At 33.1% G+C, this 15888-nt stretch overlaps 2 protein-coding genes across 4 annotated transcripts; one reads left to right on the plus strand and one right to left on the minus strand.

Moving 5' to 3' along the window:
• The first annotated feature begins 3949 nt into the window (after positions 1–3949).
• Positions 3950–9731, plus strand: LOC113717671 (probable L-gulonolactone oxidase 6). 3 transcript variants are annotated; one of them, XM_072071781.1, is made up of 5 exons: positions 3950–4088; positions 6367–6869; positions 7503–7758; positions 7862–7963; positions 8915–9731. In XM_072071781.1, the coding sequence occupies exons 2-5, from the start codon at positions 6375–6377 to the stop codon at positions 9625–9627; spliced, it is 1566 nt and encodes a 521-aa protein (XP_071927882.1). In that variant the 5' UTR covers positions 3950–4088; positions 6367–6374; the 3' UTR covers positions 9628–9731. The 3 variants fall into 3 exon arrangements, with proteins under 3 accessions (XP_071927882.1, XP_071927881.1, XP_027098252.2); XM_072071780.1 differs by having other exon boundaries at positions 3950–4077; XM_027242451.2 differs by lacking the exon at positions 3950–4088 and having other exon boundaries at positions 6181–6869.
• Positions 9732–9905: 174 nt separating this feature from the next.
• Positions 9906–10682, minus strand: LOC113718480 (uncharacterized). The gene has a single exon (XM_072072128.1). It carries the CDS (start codon positions 10680–10682, stop codon positions 9906–9908), a length of 777 nt encoding a protein of 258 aa, XP_071928229.1.
• Between the last annotated feature and the right edge of the window lie 5206 nt (positions 10683–15888).

Below are 15888 nucleotides of genomic sequence, written 5' to 3' on the forward strand. Positions count from 1 at the left end.
AATATTCCTTGTAAAATTTTTCAACCAGAGTCACCTGATTAATTAGGAAAATTTCACTAATGCCATGTACAACATATCTTTAGGCATGTCAATTCAGCCAGATGGGTTGGGTTGTGAAATAGCCAAGTTCAGACTTAGTAACAAACATAACAACTAGATTCAGGTTGAATCGATTTGGGTTTTGAAATATTATGGCTCATGCTCGGCCCTTTCATTTCATTGGGCTTCAGGGTCCAAAATGAGCTCGTCAAAATTCAACAATTTCTCATTTATATTTTTCTAAAATATAAGGTATTAATTAAATAAAATCAAGGCTAGGTTTGGTGTTGTTCATTCTCAACCTGTTATAATATTAAGCCTATTTTTTTAGTCCATACCCAACCCAATGCTAGTCTAACACCTTAGTTATAGAGGTGGGACGGGGAGGATGGGTTAGGATCGGGCCAACTCGACCCTCATAACAATCCTACGTATCTTATTACTCTTACGTAATGTTCTTGCCAAAATTAATTAAGTACGAAATCTTGGACGACCCATCTAAGTAGTTTATTGTATGTAGGTGTCCTTTTCATGAATCAATTCAAGGGTTAATTTAAAAATTGTGATTTAGAAGGTGGCAAGGACTGGATTCTCACTGACTTCCTTTCTCCATCCCCTAACCTTCGTAAAAGACAAAATAAAGACTTGACGTTTGCGCTCAAAAGAAACAAAAGACTTGACTTGTGCTCTCGATTGCTAATACAATTCTAAGTCAAGTATGAATTGCTAGGCTCCTTGCGTTGACCGTTAATGCCCTACCAATCTTCTATGATAAAGAATTGCTCTTGGCGGTGAAAAATCATGCATAGGTACAAAACAGGGTCCCGGTTTTTACGAGTTGTGGGTATTGTAGGATACTGCATGGCAGCTGAGAATCAATGGTCAGTTTCGTTACGCCAGGTTCAACTGATATAGTAATCATATTTCTAGATAGAACTTGGATTAATGTTACAACCATGAAGAATGCTGACTTTTAACTAATCTTAATGATTCATGATCAGCTCATAGTTTTGGTACCAGATTCAATTGATAAATTTGGCACCATTGAGCCTTTGACTCGCAAGATTAAATTGCCCTTTTGTTTTTTTAATGATTAGAGATATGTACTACTTCTCAATTGGCAGACGCCTAGTTTCATGCACTACTACTTTTCAAAACTGGAAAAGTATATCATATCCACCATGACGGGAATCATAACAAGCAATGGTAAGATTGGAGAAAAATAAGTTGCAGAAAATGTGAACTGTTAGGAAATAATGGCTAAAAATAAAAGGAAAAGAGAAGATGCCGACAAGGAATAATCAAGACGAAGCACATAGGAAACAGTTAATTAAAGGGAGCTTCTTTGATTGGTATATATATATATATATATATATATATATATGCCTTATGTAGCAAATCAAGTGGCAGAAAATATAGGGGTTTGAGGTGGTCATAGAAAGACCTCTGCTGCATGCAATTACGTGTTCCACTTATTCATGCAAAGCTCTAAACCAGCTTGTTGTAACATTTCTTATAGAATCTTTAGGATCTCATTCTAATGGGAAAGAAAAAGTTATTTGTGCCCCATGTTTCATGTTTCAAAATCGATTAAAAAACATTATCCTAGTTGTACATTACTTGTTCAACTACCTTTCCAACTGCTGATCCTACACAGCCATTAATGTCATTGCTCATATTTGTGGTGTTCGAAATGAATGTACAAGTGAAAAATAAGAAAATTTACATCATCTACTCTACTTTGAAAAATGGCTAAGATGAAATGTTGTAAGATTAAATTTGTGATGATCACATATTAGATTATTGCTTAAAAACTTGTTTGCTTGGCTCTGCACCTCATAGGGTGGCATAAAATGTTCAAATAATTTAGCCTAAGGATTGTTGGTGTAGAATTTGAGGGATGAACACTTGTGATGAATAATGAGAATTTGCTTTCGAGTTATGATTTAGATTCACCTTCTATTAGTATAATTTCACCCTTTATAGAGTGCAAATGACAATGGATGAATTTTCTATAAAATAGGAGAAAAAAAATCTTTCCAGTTATGGATAAATCCAGTGTATTGGCTTGTAAAAGCTATATATAACTTCAATCAACTCAAGAATTGCAACATAGCCCATGGTTAAATTTTGGACAACACATCTAGGTAGCTTATTGTCTATAAATGTTTAATTCCGATATTGTTTCAATGGTAATTGGCTTAAGAAAGTAATGGATGTGTAAGATACTCGTAGATTCTTTCAATTTGTATCACCTATAAATGTAATTTAGGTCAACTTAGAAATGGAACGTAACCCATGGATACAGTTTTTGGTTCTATTCTTTGGAGCTTGGGAAGAGTTGCAAGGACTCCTCCTTAAAGCAAAACACAAAAAAAAAAAAAAAAAAAAAAAAAGGTCAAAGAGAGACATTAACATATAACTAGACATTTCTTCCCATTACCAAAACAATTGTATTTCAAGTGTCAATTTCTAGGCTGCTGAAGTTCGACATTAATGCTTTATCAATCTTCTACGACAAAGAAGTGCTCTTGGAAGAACACATGCACAGATACAACACAATGCCTCATTTTTCACAGGCTATACGTATTGAAAAATAGGAAACTGCATTGCAAGTGAGAGTTCATGCTCAGTTTCGTTACGCCTGATTCAAATGATATATAATACATAATTATAAAAAGAAAAACATGGATTAAGGTTACAACCATGAAGAATGGTTACTTTTAATTAATCATGATGATTCATGAGTTCATAGGGTTAGTGACAAATTCAAGTCATACTATAAGACAATATCTGGATGAAGGGAGGCCACAATTGAGCCTTTGACTCTTCAAGATTAAAGTCAAGAGACGAGAAAATGCCCATTTTTGTAAGTATTAGAGATATGTGCTTTCAAAAGTTATACACGTCAAGTTTCTTCTACTACTTTTCAAAACTGGAATAGTTTCTTCTTCTACTTTTCAAAACTGGATAAGTGTATCCAACTTATAGCCTATAAGGGATTAGATCTGCTTACATGGGAGTGGAAGATAACCAGTAATGATTAGATTGGGGATAAAAATAAGATAAAGAAAAGTCAAGGTATTCAAAAAGAATGGCAAAATATGAGCTTTTAGCCAAACTGACCTTATGCTTTGTTAAAACAAAATTCCGAAGGTGATGCAATTTGAAATAATGTAATTTTGATGTTTTTGGTGCCTTGTGAATTGCTAATCTGTCATGATTGGAACCGAGTCTGCTCTTCTACAATTGCTTTGTTGCTTTCATGCTCTTTTATTTTTTTTCCCCCCTTCTTTTCTTGCACTAAACTCAGACATGTAGTATAAGGAGTTTCCAATCAATCCATAAAAATTGAGCAATCATTTCAAAGCGATTTTTAACAGTTGAAAGCATAAATTGCTTACAACAGTTTCAATGGCAAGCAAGAGCCTTCTTTTAGCGTGTGATAAAAATGTCTTATATGTTTAATAAAAATGACTTTTTACATCATTTATGATGAAATGACAAAATTTTGGACAAGAAGCATAGTAACCAATATAATGAGAAATATATGCAACCAAGAATAAAATCAAAGTTTACATTAAAACTTAAAAGAGCAGAAGTAAACGAAAGTTTCAAATGTGATCTTGGCCAATCAGAAATTTGTTATGGCCATCATGACTGATCATCAGGGAAGTCAGCAACAGAAATCAAATGGAGGGGACCACGAGGCAAGAATTGGTTATAACAGACTGAAGTCGGTTGGAGAAGAAGAGAGTTAGTTAGTCCGTTAGTTAGTTAGCTGATTGTTTCCTGAGCTTGAAGCTAGTAATTGTATAAATAAACATCTACAATGAATGTGAGGATCATCGAGGAATTCATTTGTAATCTTCTTACTACTCAATAAAATCTCAGATTCTCGCTCTTTCTTTCTCTCTTCAGCCCTTACTCTCATCTCTCTTTTCTTCTATTCCTTCTTCTGATCAATTCAATCCATTTCAAATTTCACAAGGCACTTGCAGGAGTCATAGAAGGGATGTAAACTGGTATCAGGCAGGGGTGAGCAAACGGTGCATATTCGGTTATTAGACTTACAAAAATTTAAACCGCTTTAAAATTCGAATTGGATATATCTCAATTCATTTCAATTTCGAATTTGAATTCGAAAACGGTAATGAATTCGGGTTAATCGAATTCAATGAATTTATAAATTTATAATTTACAATGATTAATAATAAGTAATATTAGTTACAAACTTACAAATTACAATGATTAGTGATAAATGATATTAGTTACAAACTTATAATTTATTTCAAATCAAAATACAACTTATTTACTTACTTATGTTATTGCGTAGTTGTATATACAATGTCACTTATTTACTTATAAATTACAAAGTATGTAATACATTATACTTACATTTATTCTTATTTCTTATATAGCTTTTTTGGAAAAATATGCAAATCACTTAATTTGCTTTTAATAGTGAAAGTCAATACAAAAATACATGATTTGCAATTCATATGCATTCACTTAGATTGCTTAGTTGTTTTGTCTATGCTTAAAACCTTAAGATTAGTGGATATAGAATATGAATTTTTATGTTAAATATGTAATATAATTTTAGAACATACTAATACTTGCAAGTTACAAGTTACGCATTCATATATCAATAATTCAAACATGAATGATATACCAAATTGCCAATATCTAAATTCTAGTTACTAATTATGTTTATTGTTTAATATTTAGTATTATACCTCTACTTATTAACTATTATCTAATTCTAGTCATGTATAAAATAATAAGTATTATAGTTATGTTATGAATTGTTGTATATTTGTATTATTATAGTCATATAACAATTAACAAATACTAAAATAGTATATTATACATCATTATATATTATGATTATCAAAAGTATATGATAATACCATATACTAACTATTATTAACAGCATTTACCTATATAATATAATAATATATCAGTAGTACATGCTAATGCTAAATAGCATTTATCTATATATTAAATAATTTTATAAACTAATTTGCTATTCGAATGCGGTAATACGGTACCCTATTTCATTTTACCGAATTTGAATTTGAAATCAATTATTACCAAATTCATAATCTCATTATCTATCTCATACCATATTAGAATTCGGTGAATTAAGTAAATACCGCTTTTGTACCAAATTGCCAAATATCCGATTTCAAATTACCAAATTGAATTTAAATTCAAGTATGAATTTGGTACGTACCAAATTTGCTCACCCCTAGTATCAGGTGAGCATGGAAATATTTAGAAGCAAATTTATTTGGAAGGGGAAAAAAAAACTGGAGCAAGAAGTATGTATAGGCCAAATAATCAAAGCGAAATGCATTAATGAAAGAATTATAGGAAGCTCCTTTGATCGGTTCTGCCTTGCGTAGCACATCAAATTCGGTATAAAAGTGTTGCCACCAAATAACCAAATTGCATGGAAATGGAAATGGTTCCCACATTATGTTCCATTTATTCAGCACAACTCCAATCCGGCTTCGGATAATAATTTTATACAGAATCATTAGGATTTCCATCTAATTAGAAATTAGAAAATTATTTGTGCCCCATATTTCGAACTTCAAATTCGGTCAATTGACGCAATTCTAGTCGTACATCACTTGTTCAACTTATTTTCTTACCCTACTTAGCCAATGATACAATTGCTCACGGTAAAATATATAGATATATACTGGCGTTGGAAATTAATCTACCTATGAACCTGCATCCCTTTCTAAAAACCAAGAAAATTGGATATGGCCAAAAATAAAAAGAAAAAAGAAGACAAAAAATATGCTATTCAAATAAGCTGCTTTGATAAGTATCTGTCTTGGCTAGTATGCATATTGACGTCGTAGAAAATTGTTATAGTCATAGCACGTGTGATTACGTGTTCCATTTTTTGATGCAAAACTTAGATAAGCTCCATGATTACGTAGAATCATGAGAATTTATTCACATTAAACCATAAAAATTTTAAAGCCCCACGTTTTTCAATGATTCAAAACTGATTAAAATAATCCTAGCTAGTTGTACATTACTTGTTCAACTAACTAGCTTTCCAACCACTCACCCTACTTAGCCATTAATGCAATTCCTCAGAGTTATAAATAGGTATTGGAAATTAATCTTCCTATGAAAAAATGGCTAAGATTCAATTTGTGGTGACATATTGGATTTGCTTGACAATTTGTTTGGTTGGCTGTACACCCCCAGAAGATCACATAAAATGTTCATCAGGAAACACAAATTGCACGATCACGAACACCTACGCCACGTTTCCTGATCGAAGTATATGTCGTGCAGCTGAAGCAATGTACCCTAAATCTGAGCAAGAGCTGATTTCAATTGTGGCAAATGCAACTTCATTACAGAGAAAAATGAAGGTTGCAACCACAACATCGCATAGTATTCCTAAGCTCATGTGTCCAGGAGGTGAAAATGGGATAATCATTAGCACCAAGTACCTGAATAGAACAGTAAATGTTGACAAATCAGCCATGACTATCACAGTTGAGCCTGGGGTGACCCTAAGGCAGCTGATCAATGCCAGTGCTGCTGCGGGGCTTGCTCTACCTTATGCTCCATATTGGTGGGGTTTAACTGTTGGTGGAATGTTGGGCACGGGTGCGCATGGAAGCACATTGTGGGGCTTGGGGAGTGCTGTTCATGATTATGTGATTCAGCTCAGGATTGTTACACCTGCTGGCCCCGATGAGGGTTATGCAAAAGTTCGAACGCTGAGAAATGGTGATCCTGAGCTTAATGCTGCTAGAGTCTCGCTTGGAGTTCTTGGAGTTATTTCACAGGTATAAATTATGATTTGATGCAACGCATCCATTTTTTTCTTGCAGCTTATAAAGCAAATACACATCTTTATTAGTCTTGCCTCAAATCTCAACCTTTGGTTTCGCCACTGCTAGGGAAGAAAAAGGTGTATCCTCTGTATGCTCTCCTATCTCGTCACCAAACAAGTTGGAAATTGTAGATTTTCCTTCATCTGATTAAAAATTTTCATTTATACTCCATGCAAATCTAGATTGTTACCAGAGGAACAGAAAAGTTATCAAGTCTGTAGTGACCGTGGAGTCTCTAGTTCAAAACTCAAGGCCTTCTCTTTCCTACTTTGCCCTGCAAGACTTGAATTTTTTCTTGTACTAGAACACACAAAAAGGAAGGAGAGAGAGAGGGATTGCTATTTTATGGACTACGTACTCGAAAAAGTTCTTGAAGAAAAGTGAAACTTTATGCTTTATTAATTCTTTTCTTACCTATATTTTTTTTACGGAAAGAATTGTAACGAAAAAAAAAAGAAAAAACCAAGGATTTTTTCCAGTGTAGTAAATATACGAACCTAGATTTTGTTTATGTATCTAGCAGTTGTTCCCCAGTGATGCAAGTAAAATCACAATATTGTGATAGATGGCTATAATACATTGCAGGTGACTCTACAACTGCAACCATTGTTCAAGAGATCAATCACATATGTTCAGAAAAATGATTCAGACTTCGGAGATCAAGCCTCCACCTTCGGCAGACAGCATGAGTTTGCAGATTTCACGTGGTACCCAAGCCAACACAAGGTAGTTTATCGGATTGATGATCGAGTCCCCTCCAACACCACCGGAAATGGTCTTTATGATTTTATGGGATTTCGATCTACACCTTCACTCTTTCTAGCACTAATAAGAACAGCAGGTACGTTAAGTCAACATAAGTTTGCTGAATGATACTTGTAGTTTTAAGGGTCATGTATTAATTGAAGTTCTATTTCTGGCTTTCTTGGTTTAATTTTGAATAGAGGAGACTCAAGAATCCATACGTGATGCTGTTGGGAAATGCATAAATGGAGGCATAACCACATCTATATTGACAAACGCTGCATATGGATTGACAAACGACGGTATATATTTGTCCAAAATCTACTTTTTAAATTTTGCAATCAATTGTTCTTTGTTTTCTTTTTTTTTTTTCAATGATCAAGACAAAAGTTTTTCATCGTAAAAACAATCAAATTAGTAATAACTCCACGGCCTTTTTCTTTCTTTCTTTTTTCATTCGTGTGGTATTTTGTGTAAGTATCAAAACCGGACTATCCCCAGAGCTTTGCATATTAATTTATCGGATTCATAATTGCTTTGCATTGGGGTAGACCAGTTTCTTGTATCAATGTTTAAGCTTTAAAGCTTAATAAATACCAATTTAACCGAAATCATCATCCAAACATTTGAAGCACAATGGAAGTATTATCACAGTTGTTTGTTTGGATGGAGTATTATTTGGAATAATTATTGTAGCACTTTTTGTGATGTGATGTATATGAAATAAAAAGATGATTGAAAATATAAAAAGGTAGGTTGAGAAATATGTTTATAATGCAAGTGAAATATTATTTGAGATTTTTTGCTATCCAAACTATGGGTCTAGTTTCTTCATTCAAATGTTCTTATAAAGAAGATAGAGTGTACAACACGAATGAATGTGAAAACTTAGTCAATACTAAGCTGTAAAAAGTTAGGCCAAAACTGACATGAGACGTTTGATTAATGTCTACACTTTCAAATAAATGCAAGATGCAAGACATGAGACATTTGATTAATGTCTAGTTTCTTCGTTCAAATGTTCTCATAAAGAAAATAGAGTGTACAACACGAATGAATGTGAAGACTTAGTCAATAATGAACTCTAAAAAGTTATTTCAAAATTGACATGAGATGTTTGATTAATGTAAGATGCAACAGCAAGGCATGATCTTTTAGTCTTCAATCTAGATTCCAAAACTGTAAAATATGTTTGGAAAGAGAATATTTGTTTCCCGTAACTTAAAAGGTCTCTTCTAATTAATGCGTTACAGGTTCAATGTTTAAGGGCTATCCTGTCGTAGGGTACAACAATCGCCTCCAGTCATCTGGTTCCTGCCTTGATAGCCCACAGGATGGATTAATAACTGCTTGCCCTTGGGATCCTAGAGTTAAGGGTCTATATTATTTCCAAAATGGATTTAGCATTGGCTTATCAAAAGTCAAAGATTTCATACAAGATGTGCAAAAGCTCGTTACTTTGCAGCCTCGAGCATTGTGTGGTGCAGATCTTTATGATGGTTTCCTCATAAGATATGTTACAGCTTCAAGTGCTTATTTGGGAAAGCAAGAAGATGCTCTGGACTTCGATATAACGTACTATAGAAGCAAGGATCCAATGGCCCCAAGACTGTATGAAGACATCCTTGAAGAAATAGAGCAAATGGCAGTGATTAAATATGGAGGGCTACCACACTGGGGCAAAAATAGGAATTTGGCGTTTGTTGGGGCAATTAACAAGTACCAAAATGCTACCGAATTTTTGAAGGTCAAACAATTGTATGATCCTTTAGGGCTGTTTTCTAATGAGTGGACAGACCAAATTCTTGGAATAAAAGATGGGATTACTATTATGAAGGATGGTTGTGCTTTAGAAGGATTATGCATATGCTCACAAGATAGCCATTGTGCCCCACAGAAAGGTTACTTTTGTCGACCAGGAAAAGTTTACACCAATGCAAGGGTTTGTACTCGTTTATCATCATAAAAATGTATCTCATTTCTTCTAGACAATAAGATTCTTGCATTTTTAATGGAATATGCATTTATGTAATAATAAATGACTAAATTTTACTTTGAACTCTTACACTATAGAGTACTTTCACTTTAGTTCTTAAACTTCATTATTGGACGAAATTCTAACATTTCCAATGATCAAGAAATGAAGTTTTACACTGGACGAAACTCCTCTTATTTACATCAACTAAGACTAGTCCTAAACACTCTTCAAATGAAGTTAAGAAAAGCAGTGCAGAAACAAGTAAGCTAACTACGACAGCTTTGGTCAAAACCCCACTCAAGAACTAAATCCCAGTTGATCCTTGTTATCTTAGACCAAGAAACAACTATCAATCGAATAGCATTCACAATCCTACTCACAACCTGCTGAAACACCATTTTATTCCTTGCCTGCCAAAGATGATGCTGGGTCGCGGATAGAGCTAACCTCCTTAACTTGTGACAAAAAGAATTAGATGTATTACGCTTGCTCCACCAATATACTTCTTGCCATACCAAATTTTCCCTATACAATATGCACAACTTTTGAATCTTGCCCCAAAAACTACGGCTGAAGTCACATTCAAAAGCCAAATGTTCTAGTGTTTCATCATCTACATCACAGAAAACAAATGCATAACCTTTCCCCCACACTAATGTATACCACTGCATCCTGTTTCCAGATTCAATAAACTGTTTAAATGCATATTTAATATTAAACTCACCAGTTAAAGTTTCAGTCCAGCTTACATGATCATCCCTATGTAAATTTTGTAACAAGGAGACAGCAGTCGATTGACACTGTTCCTTGATCTCCTGTGAACATCTTCTCCCAGAGGGGCGCTTCCATCTATCCCAATCAATGAATTCCGCCACCTTTGAATCCTTGGTTAACCTTAAATTATTCAGCAAATGTTCAGAAAATTTGAGATGCAAACGCTCCAACGGGTACCAAACACACCAAAAAAAGGTATTCTGACCATTTCCAATCTCACTTGCAGAAAAGGATAAATGACAGTTCTCAATTGCAACACTTTTCTCCATATCCATGAACAATCCTTCAGCACTCCATATCCAATATTATTGGGCACTTTATTTTTTAAAGTATGAAATCTACCCCCACTTTAGTTCTTAGATTTTAACATTGGATACTACTTTAATCAATAAAATATGAAATTCATCCTACTTTAATCCTTAAACCATGAGCATGCTTGCCTACTATTCTATTAAATTTTAAATTTAAACATCATTTGTCTACTAACCTATTAGTTTTGACAATTTTGCAGGATAACCTCTTTTCCCTATATTATCCCTTCTTTTACATTTTGGAGAGTAATATGCATATTACATTCATATTCAAATTTGGAATTTTGGAGAGTAAGATTGGAAAGAGAAGTATAAAAATCACAATCAAAACACTATTTTTAAAAAGTTAAATTCCCGAAATGTGAAAAAAAAAATTTGAAGCTAAGGAAGTATTAGTATGACCATAATAAATTAGCTTATTCTAGCTTTTTCCGTTTTGCTACGCAAAGCGTCATTGTTTGATTGAGAAGCTTAAAGCTCTCAACAGGACCAAAAAAACTCTTTGCCAACACACTTGGAGGCCAACTAATGCTGGTTCCATAAAGAACACAGCATCATCTGTTAAGCTGGCTAACTTTGGAAATTTGGCGGTAGTTTAATCCGGTGCCGGAAGTGGATCCCAGTCCGGATCCACATCGGCGAAAACTACGAGTGAATTTATTTAGTTTTAAGGCCTTTTCTGATGTTGCCTTTCCTTTCCTTTTTCTTTTTCTTTTCCTCCATTGTTTTACATACTTTGTGTGTATACAAACGCTTAAATAAGAATTATTGTAATATCTTATTATCAAGACAACAAGTACCACAATTATCCAAAATGTATACAACTTTTGGCGCCTAATTGATTGTGGAATTCTAACTGTCACCCTGCTCTTAATCTAAATTCAATATAATTGGTACCTCCAATTAGGGGAAATAGCCAATTTAGTCCCTAAACTTTTATTTTTTGTCGATTTAGTCCCTATATAGTATTTGTAGCCAATTTAATCCTTAAACTTATATTTCGATTCCAATCAAGGAACTCAACAGCGGCGCCACCGCATAATTTTCATCATGCTCCTAATCGAGAAACCCAAAAGGGTATTTTAGGGACTTCAATAAGCCTAATGTCTCAGCAGCAACGCAAGCTTTCAGCACATGTATACGTGAACCTATCCGACTGAATTCCAATCCGATGCATTAGTATTTCAATTTTGTGTGAATGCATTAATAAATAAGAAAAACATCTAAACAGGAAAAAAATGTACCAAAAGGAAAAAAAAGCTAAAAGAAGAAGAAACGAAAATGTAAGTCCAAAGGCAAATACAAGCTTTAATTAGTTCATCACGAAGAAATGACTTAAGGAGTTGAATAAATACACTAACGGGCCGCAATTTGGTATTCGCCTTGCATATGGAAAGTGAACTATAACCAACGTTTTAAAACTCAGACCGTTAATTGAACCCATGAAGTGTTCGGGTCAAGATTCAATCGGTCGGACCGGTTCAACCCTGGTTCAATGAATTTTGTATAAAATAATTTATATAAATATATATGCACAAAATAAGACATGCATTGGACTAATTTAAGACTTTATATGATGAAAAAATTAATATTTTCAAAGAAGTTGGATTTTCACAAATACATTTTTTAAGGATTTTCACAAATAAATTTTTTAAATTATAAGTTAAAACAAATAAATTTTATCTCAATCTTAATTGAATTTACCAAAAAAATAATGTTAAATAAAACTCAAAAAATTTGATATTTAGTTATTGCAACTTAAGAAAAAAAGAAGTTTTGAATTTGGAGGAAGTCAAGAAAATAGAAAATAAAAATACAAACTTGATAAGAGGCAAAAAAATGAGAAGAAAGTGAGTGAATGTAGCATTTAATAATTAGTTTTTAGGGTTAAGGAAAACATATTCTTTTTTTAAAAAAAATATTTCAAGTTAATAGAAAAAAACAAAAAACCTGCCGGTTCAACGGTTCAATCTGGTTCAAAAGGTTCAATCTGGTTTTTAAGTATAATCAACCCAAAGCATGAACTGGACCAGAGCCAAGGCCGATTCGCGATCCGACTGGTCGAACCAGCTGGTCCGGTCCGATTTTTAAAACACTGACTATAGCTACATTTGTCCGGCACTGGAAAGCAAAGACCGGGAACCGGCCTTGGCTCCGGTCCGGTTTTTAAAACACTGAGTAATACCGTATATTATATTTGTCCCGTATTTTGTAAACTGTGCTTCGAACAGCTACCTTAGAAATGCACAACGGTTAAACCTTAAGGAACCACCACTGTAGCTGCCTTATGGAGTTTTGAAGAATTCAAACACCAGAATATTCACTCAAGATTTGAATGATTCACTTATCTCCAACAAAACTGTAAGTGATCGTTAAGAGAAACAGCTGTAGAAGCATCAGATGCATTTAGAAACTTTATTAGTACTTATTAATAATGTAATTTTTGTTATATTGTTGAATTGTAATCATTTATTTTACTCCCACCATTGTGGGTTACTTGTAATTTTATAAGGAAACAAAAGCTTAAAATATTTGACAAATATTCAATTGATTTGCTGATTTCTTGTAGGAAACTCCCATGTTAATTTAACTTCAAAAGAGAGGATCAAAATTTGTTTATCTAGCAAACATAAATCAGAAAATCAATTTTAAAACCATGCGGGGATTAAACCACAATATTCAAAAAAGCTCCAAAGTGGGAATCTTTTTCCTTAAAACCAAATTTGTTTAATAAACATTCCTCTGGCGTCAGAATTTCCGATGCTGAGTCACGACTCAGGACCAGACCCTCCCAGCAACGTTAAGAACACAAAGGATAGGCAATTATATTAAATTAGGAATTAGCCCCTTGAGGTTGTTCAATCATAATTTACCCCTGTTCTTTTGCATCTTAAGTGCATTGCTTTTTCTATGTTGTCATTAGGTAAATACTTAATCGTTTACTTGCACCCAAAAAAAAATTTTTACTTGCATGACTGACCAGGGAAACAAAATAGCTATAAATTATAATCCACTAAACAAAAATCTTGCATTTACATAAATAAATAAATTTATTGATGCACATTATTGGTTGTAATTCTTCAATTATCCAAGCCCAAGAATGACTATGAATAAGGAGAAGGAGGGTATAAGGCCAGAGGCATCGAAACCATTATGATGAAATATAATTTGGTAACCCAATCCGTAGTGGAAGGAATTGTTGAAGAACGTGAAAACAAAAAAATAATAATAATAATAAGAAGGAGGGACATATTTAAAAATGAAAACAGATGGGAAGAAAGTAAAGATCGTGCTTTTTTTTTCAAGAGACCAGTTGAAATTTTGGTCACATCCTTTAGCACTGCTGGATTTGATGGTGGAAGAAACTAAAATTATTAATAAAAATTACTTTGTGTTCGAGAAAAAGGAAAGGGACTAAATGAGAAAAAAAAATGAGATGGGCGAATAAAGATACTTTACATAATAAGGTGTAATTTTTTTATGCACTGCCAGTGATACTCAAGTTATATTGGATAAATGCTACATAATTTAATTTTAAATTTGAAATTCAGTTTTTTCAAAGGTAGCATACATCTACCACTATTAGTGTAAAAAATATTTACACTAATAGTGTACAAAAACTTAATTCATTATTTGCCAAGCTCTTTTTTTTTTTTTTTTGGTATCCAAATTATTTGATTTGTCGTCAATTATAGAGAATTGATAAAAATTTGAAACTGTTAGGTCTAAATATGTCTTCAAGGAAACTTTAAAGATGAAAATGGTTCAAGCCCCAAAACATTTGTTATTCCCATTTGACAAATTTTCAATTGGTTTGGTGATTTTCTATCAAACATTTCGTATTAATTTAAATTGCAAAAAAGAGGGTGGAAATTTTGTGGTAGCGTAAATCAGTAAATCAACCAACTGATAGGGAATGAACATTTCTATTAATTGAATCTAGAATATGTCTCCAAGGATTTTTTTTCCACAGCGTATGGGGACTTTCATTGACTACCTAACTTATTATTTAATATATTAACAAAAATCGTTCAAGACGGTTAACCTGACAACGATCCCTGTCCCAAGTCGTCGATGGACTGGTAACTGGTTCATACTAATAATTGTGATGAAAAACGAAATATATACATCACTCTCAAGAGCAAGCTATCAACTTTCCATGAAGAATTTTATGTAGTCGTCTTTATCAGCAATTTCTACTAGCATTTAAATGACCCACCCATCTGAGCTAGCTTTATCAAATATCCAATGGTGCATCTTCTTGGTATTTATATTCGTGTTTACTGCTATTGTTCTTATTCAGCTCTTATTCAAGTCTCCAGCCAATTCCCATTTGGCAATAGTAATCAATCTTATCATTATTTAGATCTTTACTGGTATATTATACATGAAAAAATGTTAAAATTTATTAGCAAAGTCATAAATTTTGTTTCAAAAAGTGGCAAATTTTGTAAAAAAAATGTGATGTTTTGTTTGAAAAATAGAAAGGTTTTGTTAATGATATAGTAACATTTACTAAAAAAAGTGGTAAGATTTGTTAATGAAGTCATAAGTTTTTCTTGAGAAATCGTATCTTTTATATAAAAAAAAATGGTAATTTTTGCTAAAAAATCTAGTAAGATTTGATATTTAAATAGCAAGTTACAATAAATAATAAAAGCTATTTGTTTTGTGCAAAAACTTACTATTAGTTGTGCCAAATTTACTATGACAATTTTGTCCCTAGTACAACCTGTGATAGCAGGATAAAACCTATATGTAGGGATGGCAACGGGACGGGGTTGGGGTGGGGGACCCCTCCCCCGCCAGCCGCCCAGTTGCTTATTAATTTCCCCCGTCCCCCGCCTCCCACTACCCCCGCCCCGCCCCGCTTTAATAAAATTTTTTCTTCGGGGTGGTTAATAAAATTTTATTATGGTTAAATTTTAATAAATAATCAACTATTAAAATATCAACACATCATCAAGTTATTATTCATTGTAATTTTACATTTGAAACTCATAAAAACAATCAAACAAAAGTTATTTGAATACAATCCAACATGATGAAATAAATACAATTAAAATAGTTAAGTTTTCACTTTTGGTACAAATACAATCACTAATTCATTATTGTGTTTGTGCTTTTTTTTGAGAAAAAATGTTATTCTATTAAGTGTAATTAA

Source organism: Coffea arabica, chromosome 11e (genome assembly GCF_036785885.1).
Source record: "Coffea arabica cultivar ET-39 chromosome 11e, Coffea Arabica ET-39 HiFi, whole genome shotgun sequence".
NCBI classification, from domain to species: domain Eukaryota; kingdom Viridiplantae; phylum Streptophyta; class Magnoliopsida; order Gentianales; family Rubiaceae; genus Coffea; species Coffea arabica.

Bases quoted from the DNA above. Each gene is read 5' to 3' on its own strand.
- LOC113718480 (XM_072072128.1), bottom strand. From the start codon at position 10,682: ATGGAGAAAAGTGTTGCAATTGAGAACTGTCATTTATCCTTTTCTGCA.
- LOC113717671 (XM_027242451.2), top strand. From the start codon at position 6,204: ATGGCTAAGATTCAATTTGTGGTGACATATTGGATTTGCTTGACAATT. The intron at 7,759-7,861 runs GTACGTTAAGTC...AATTTTGAATAG, and splicing joins AGCACTAATAAGAACAGCAG to AGGAGACTCAAGAATCCATA. The intron at 7,964-8,914 runs GTATATATTTGT...AATGCGTTACAG, and splicing joins ATATGGATTGACAAACGACG to GTTCAATGTTTAAGGGCTAT.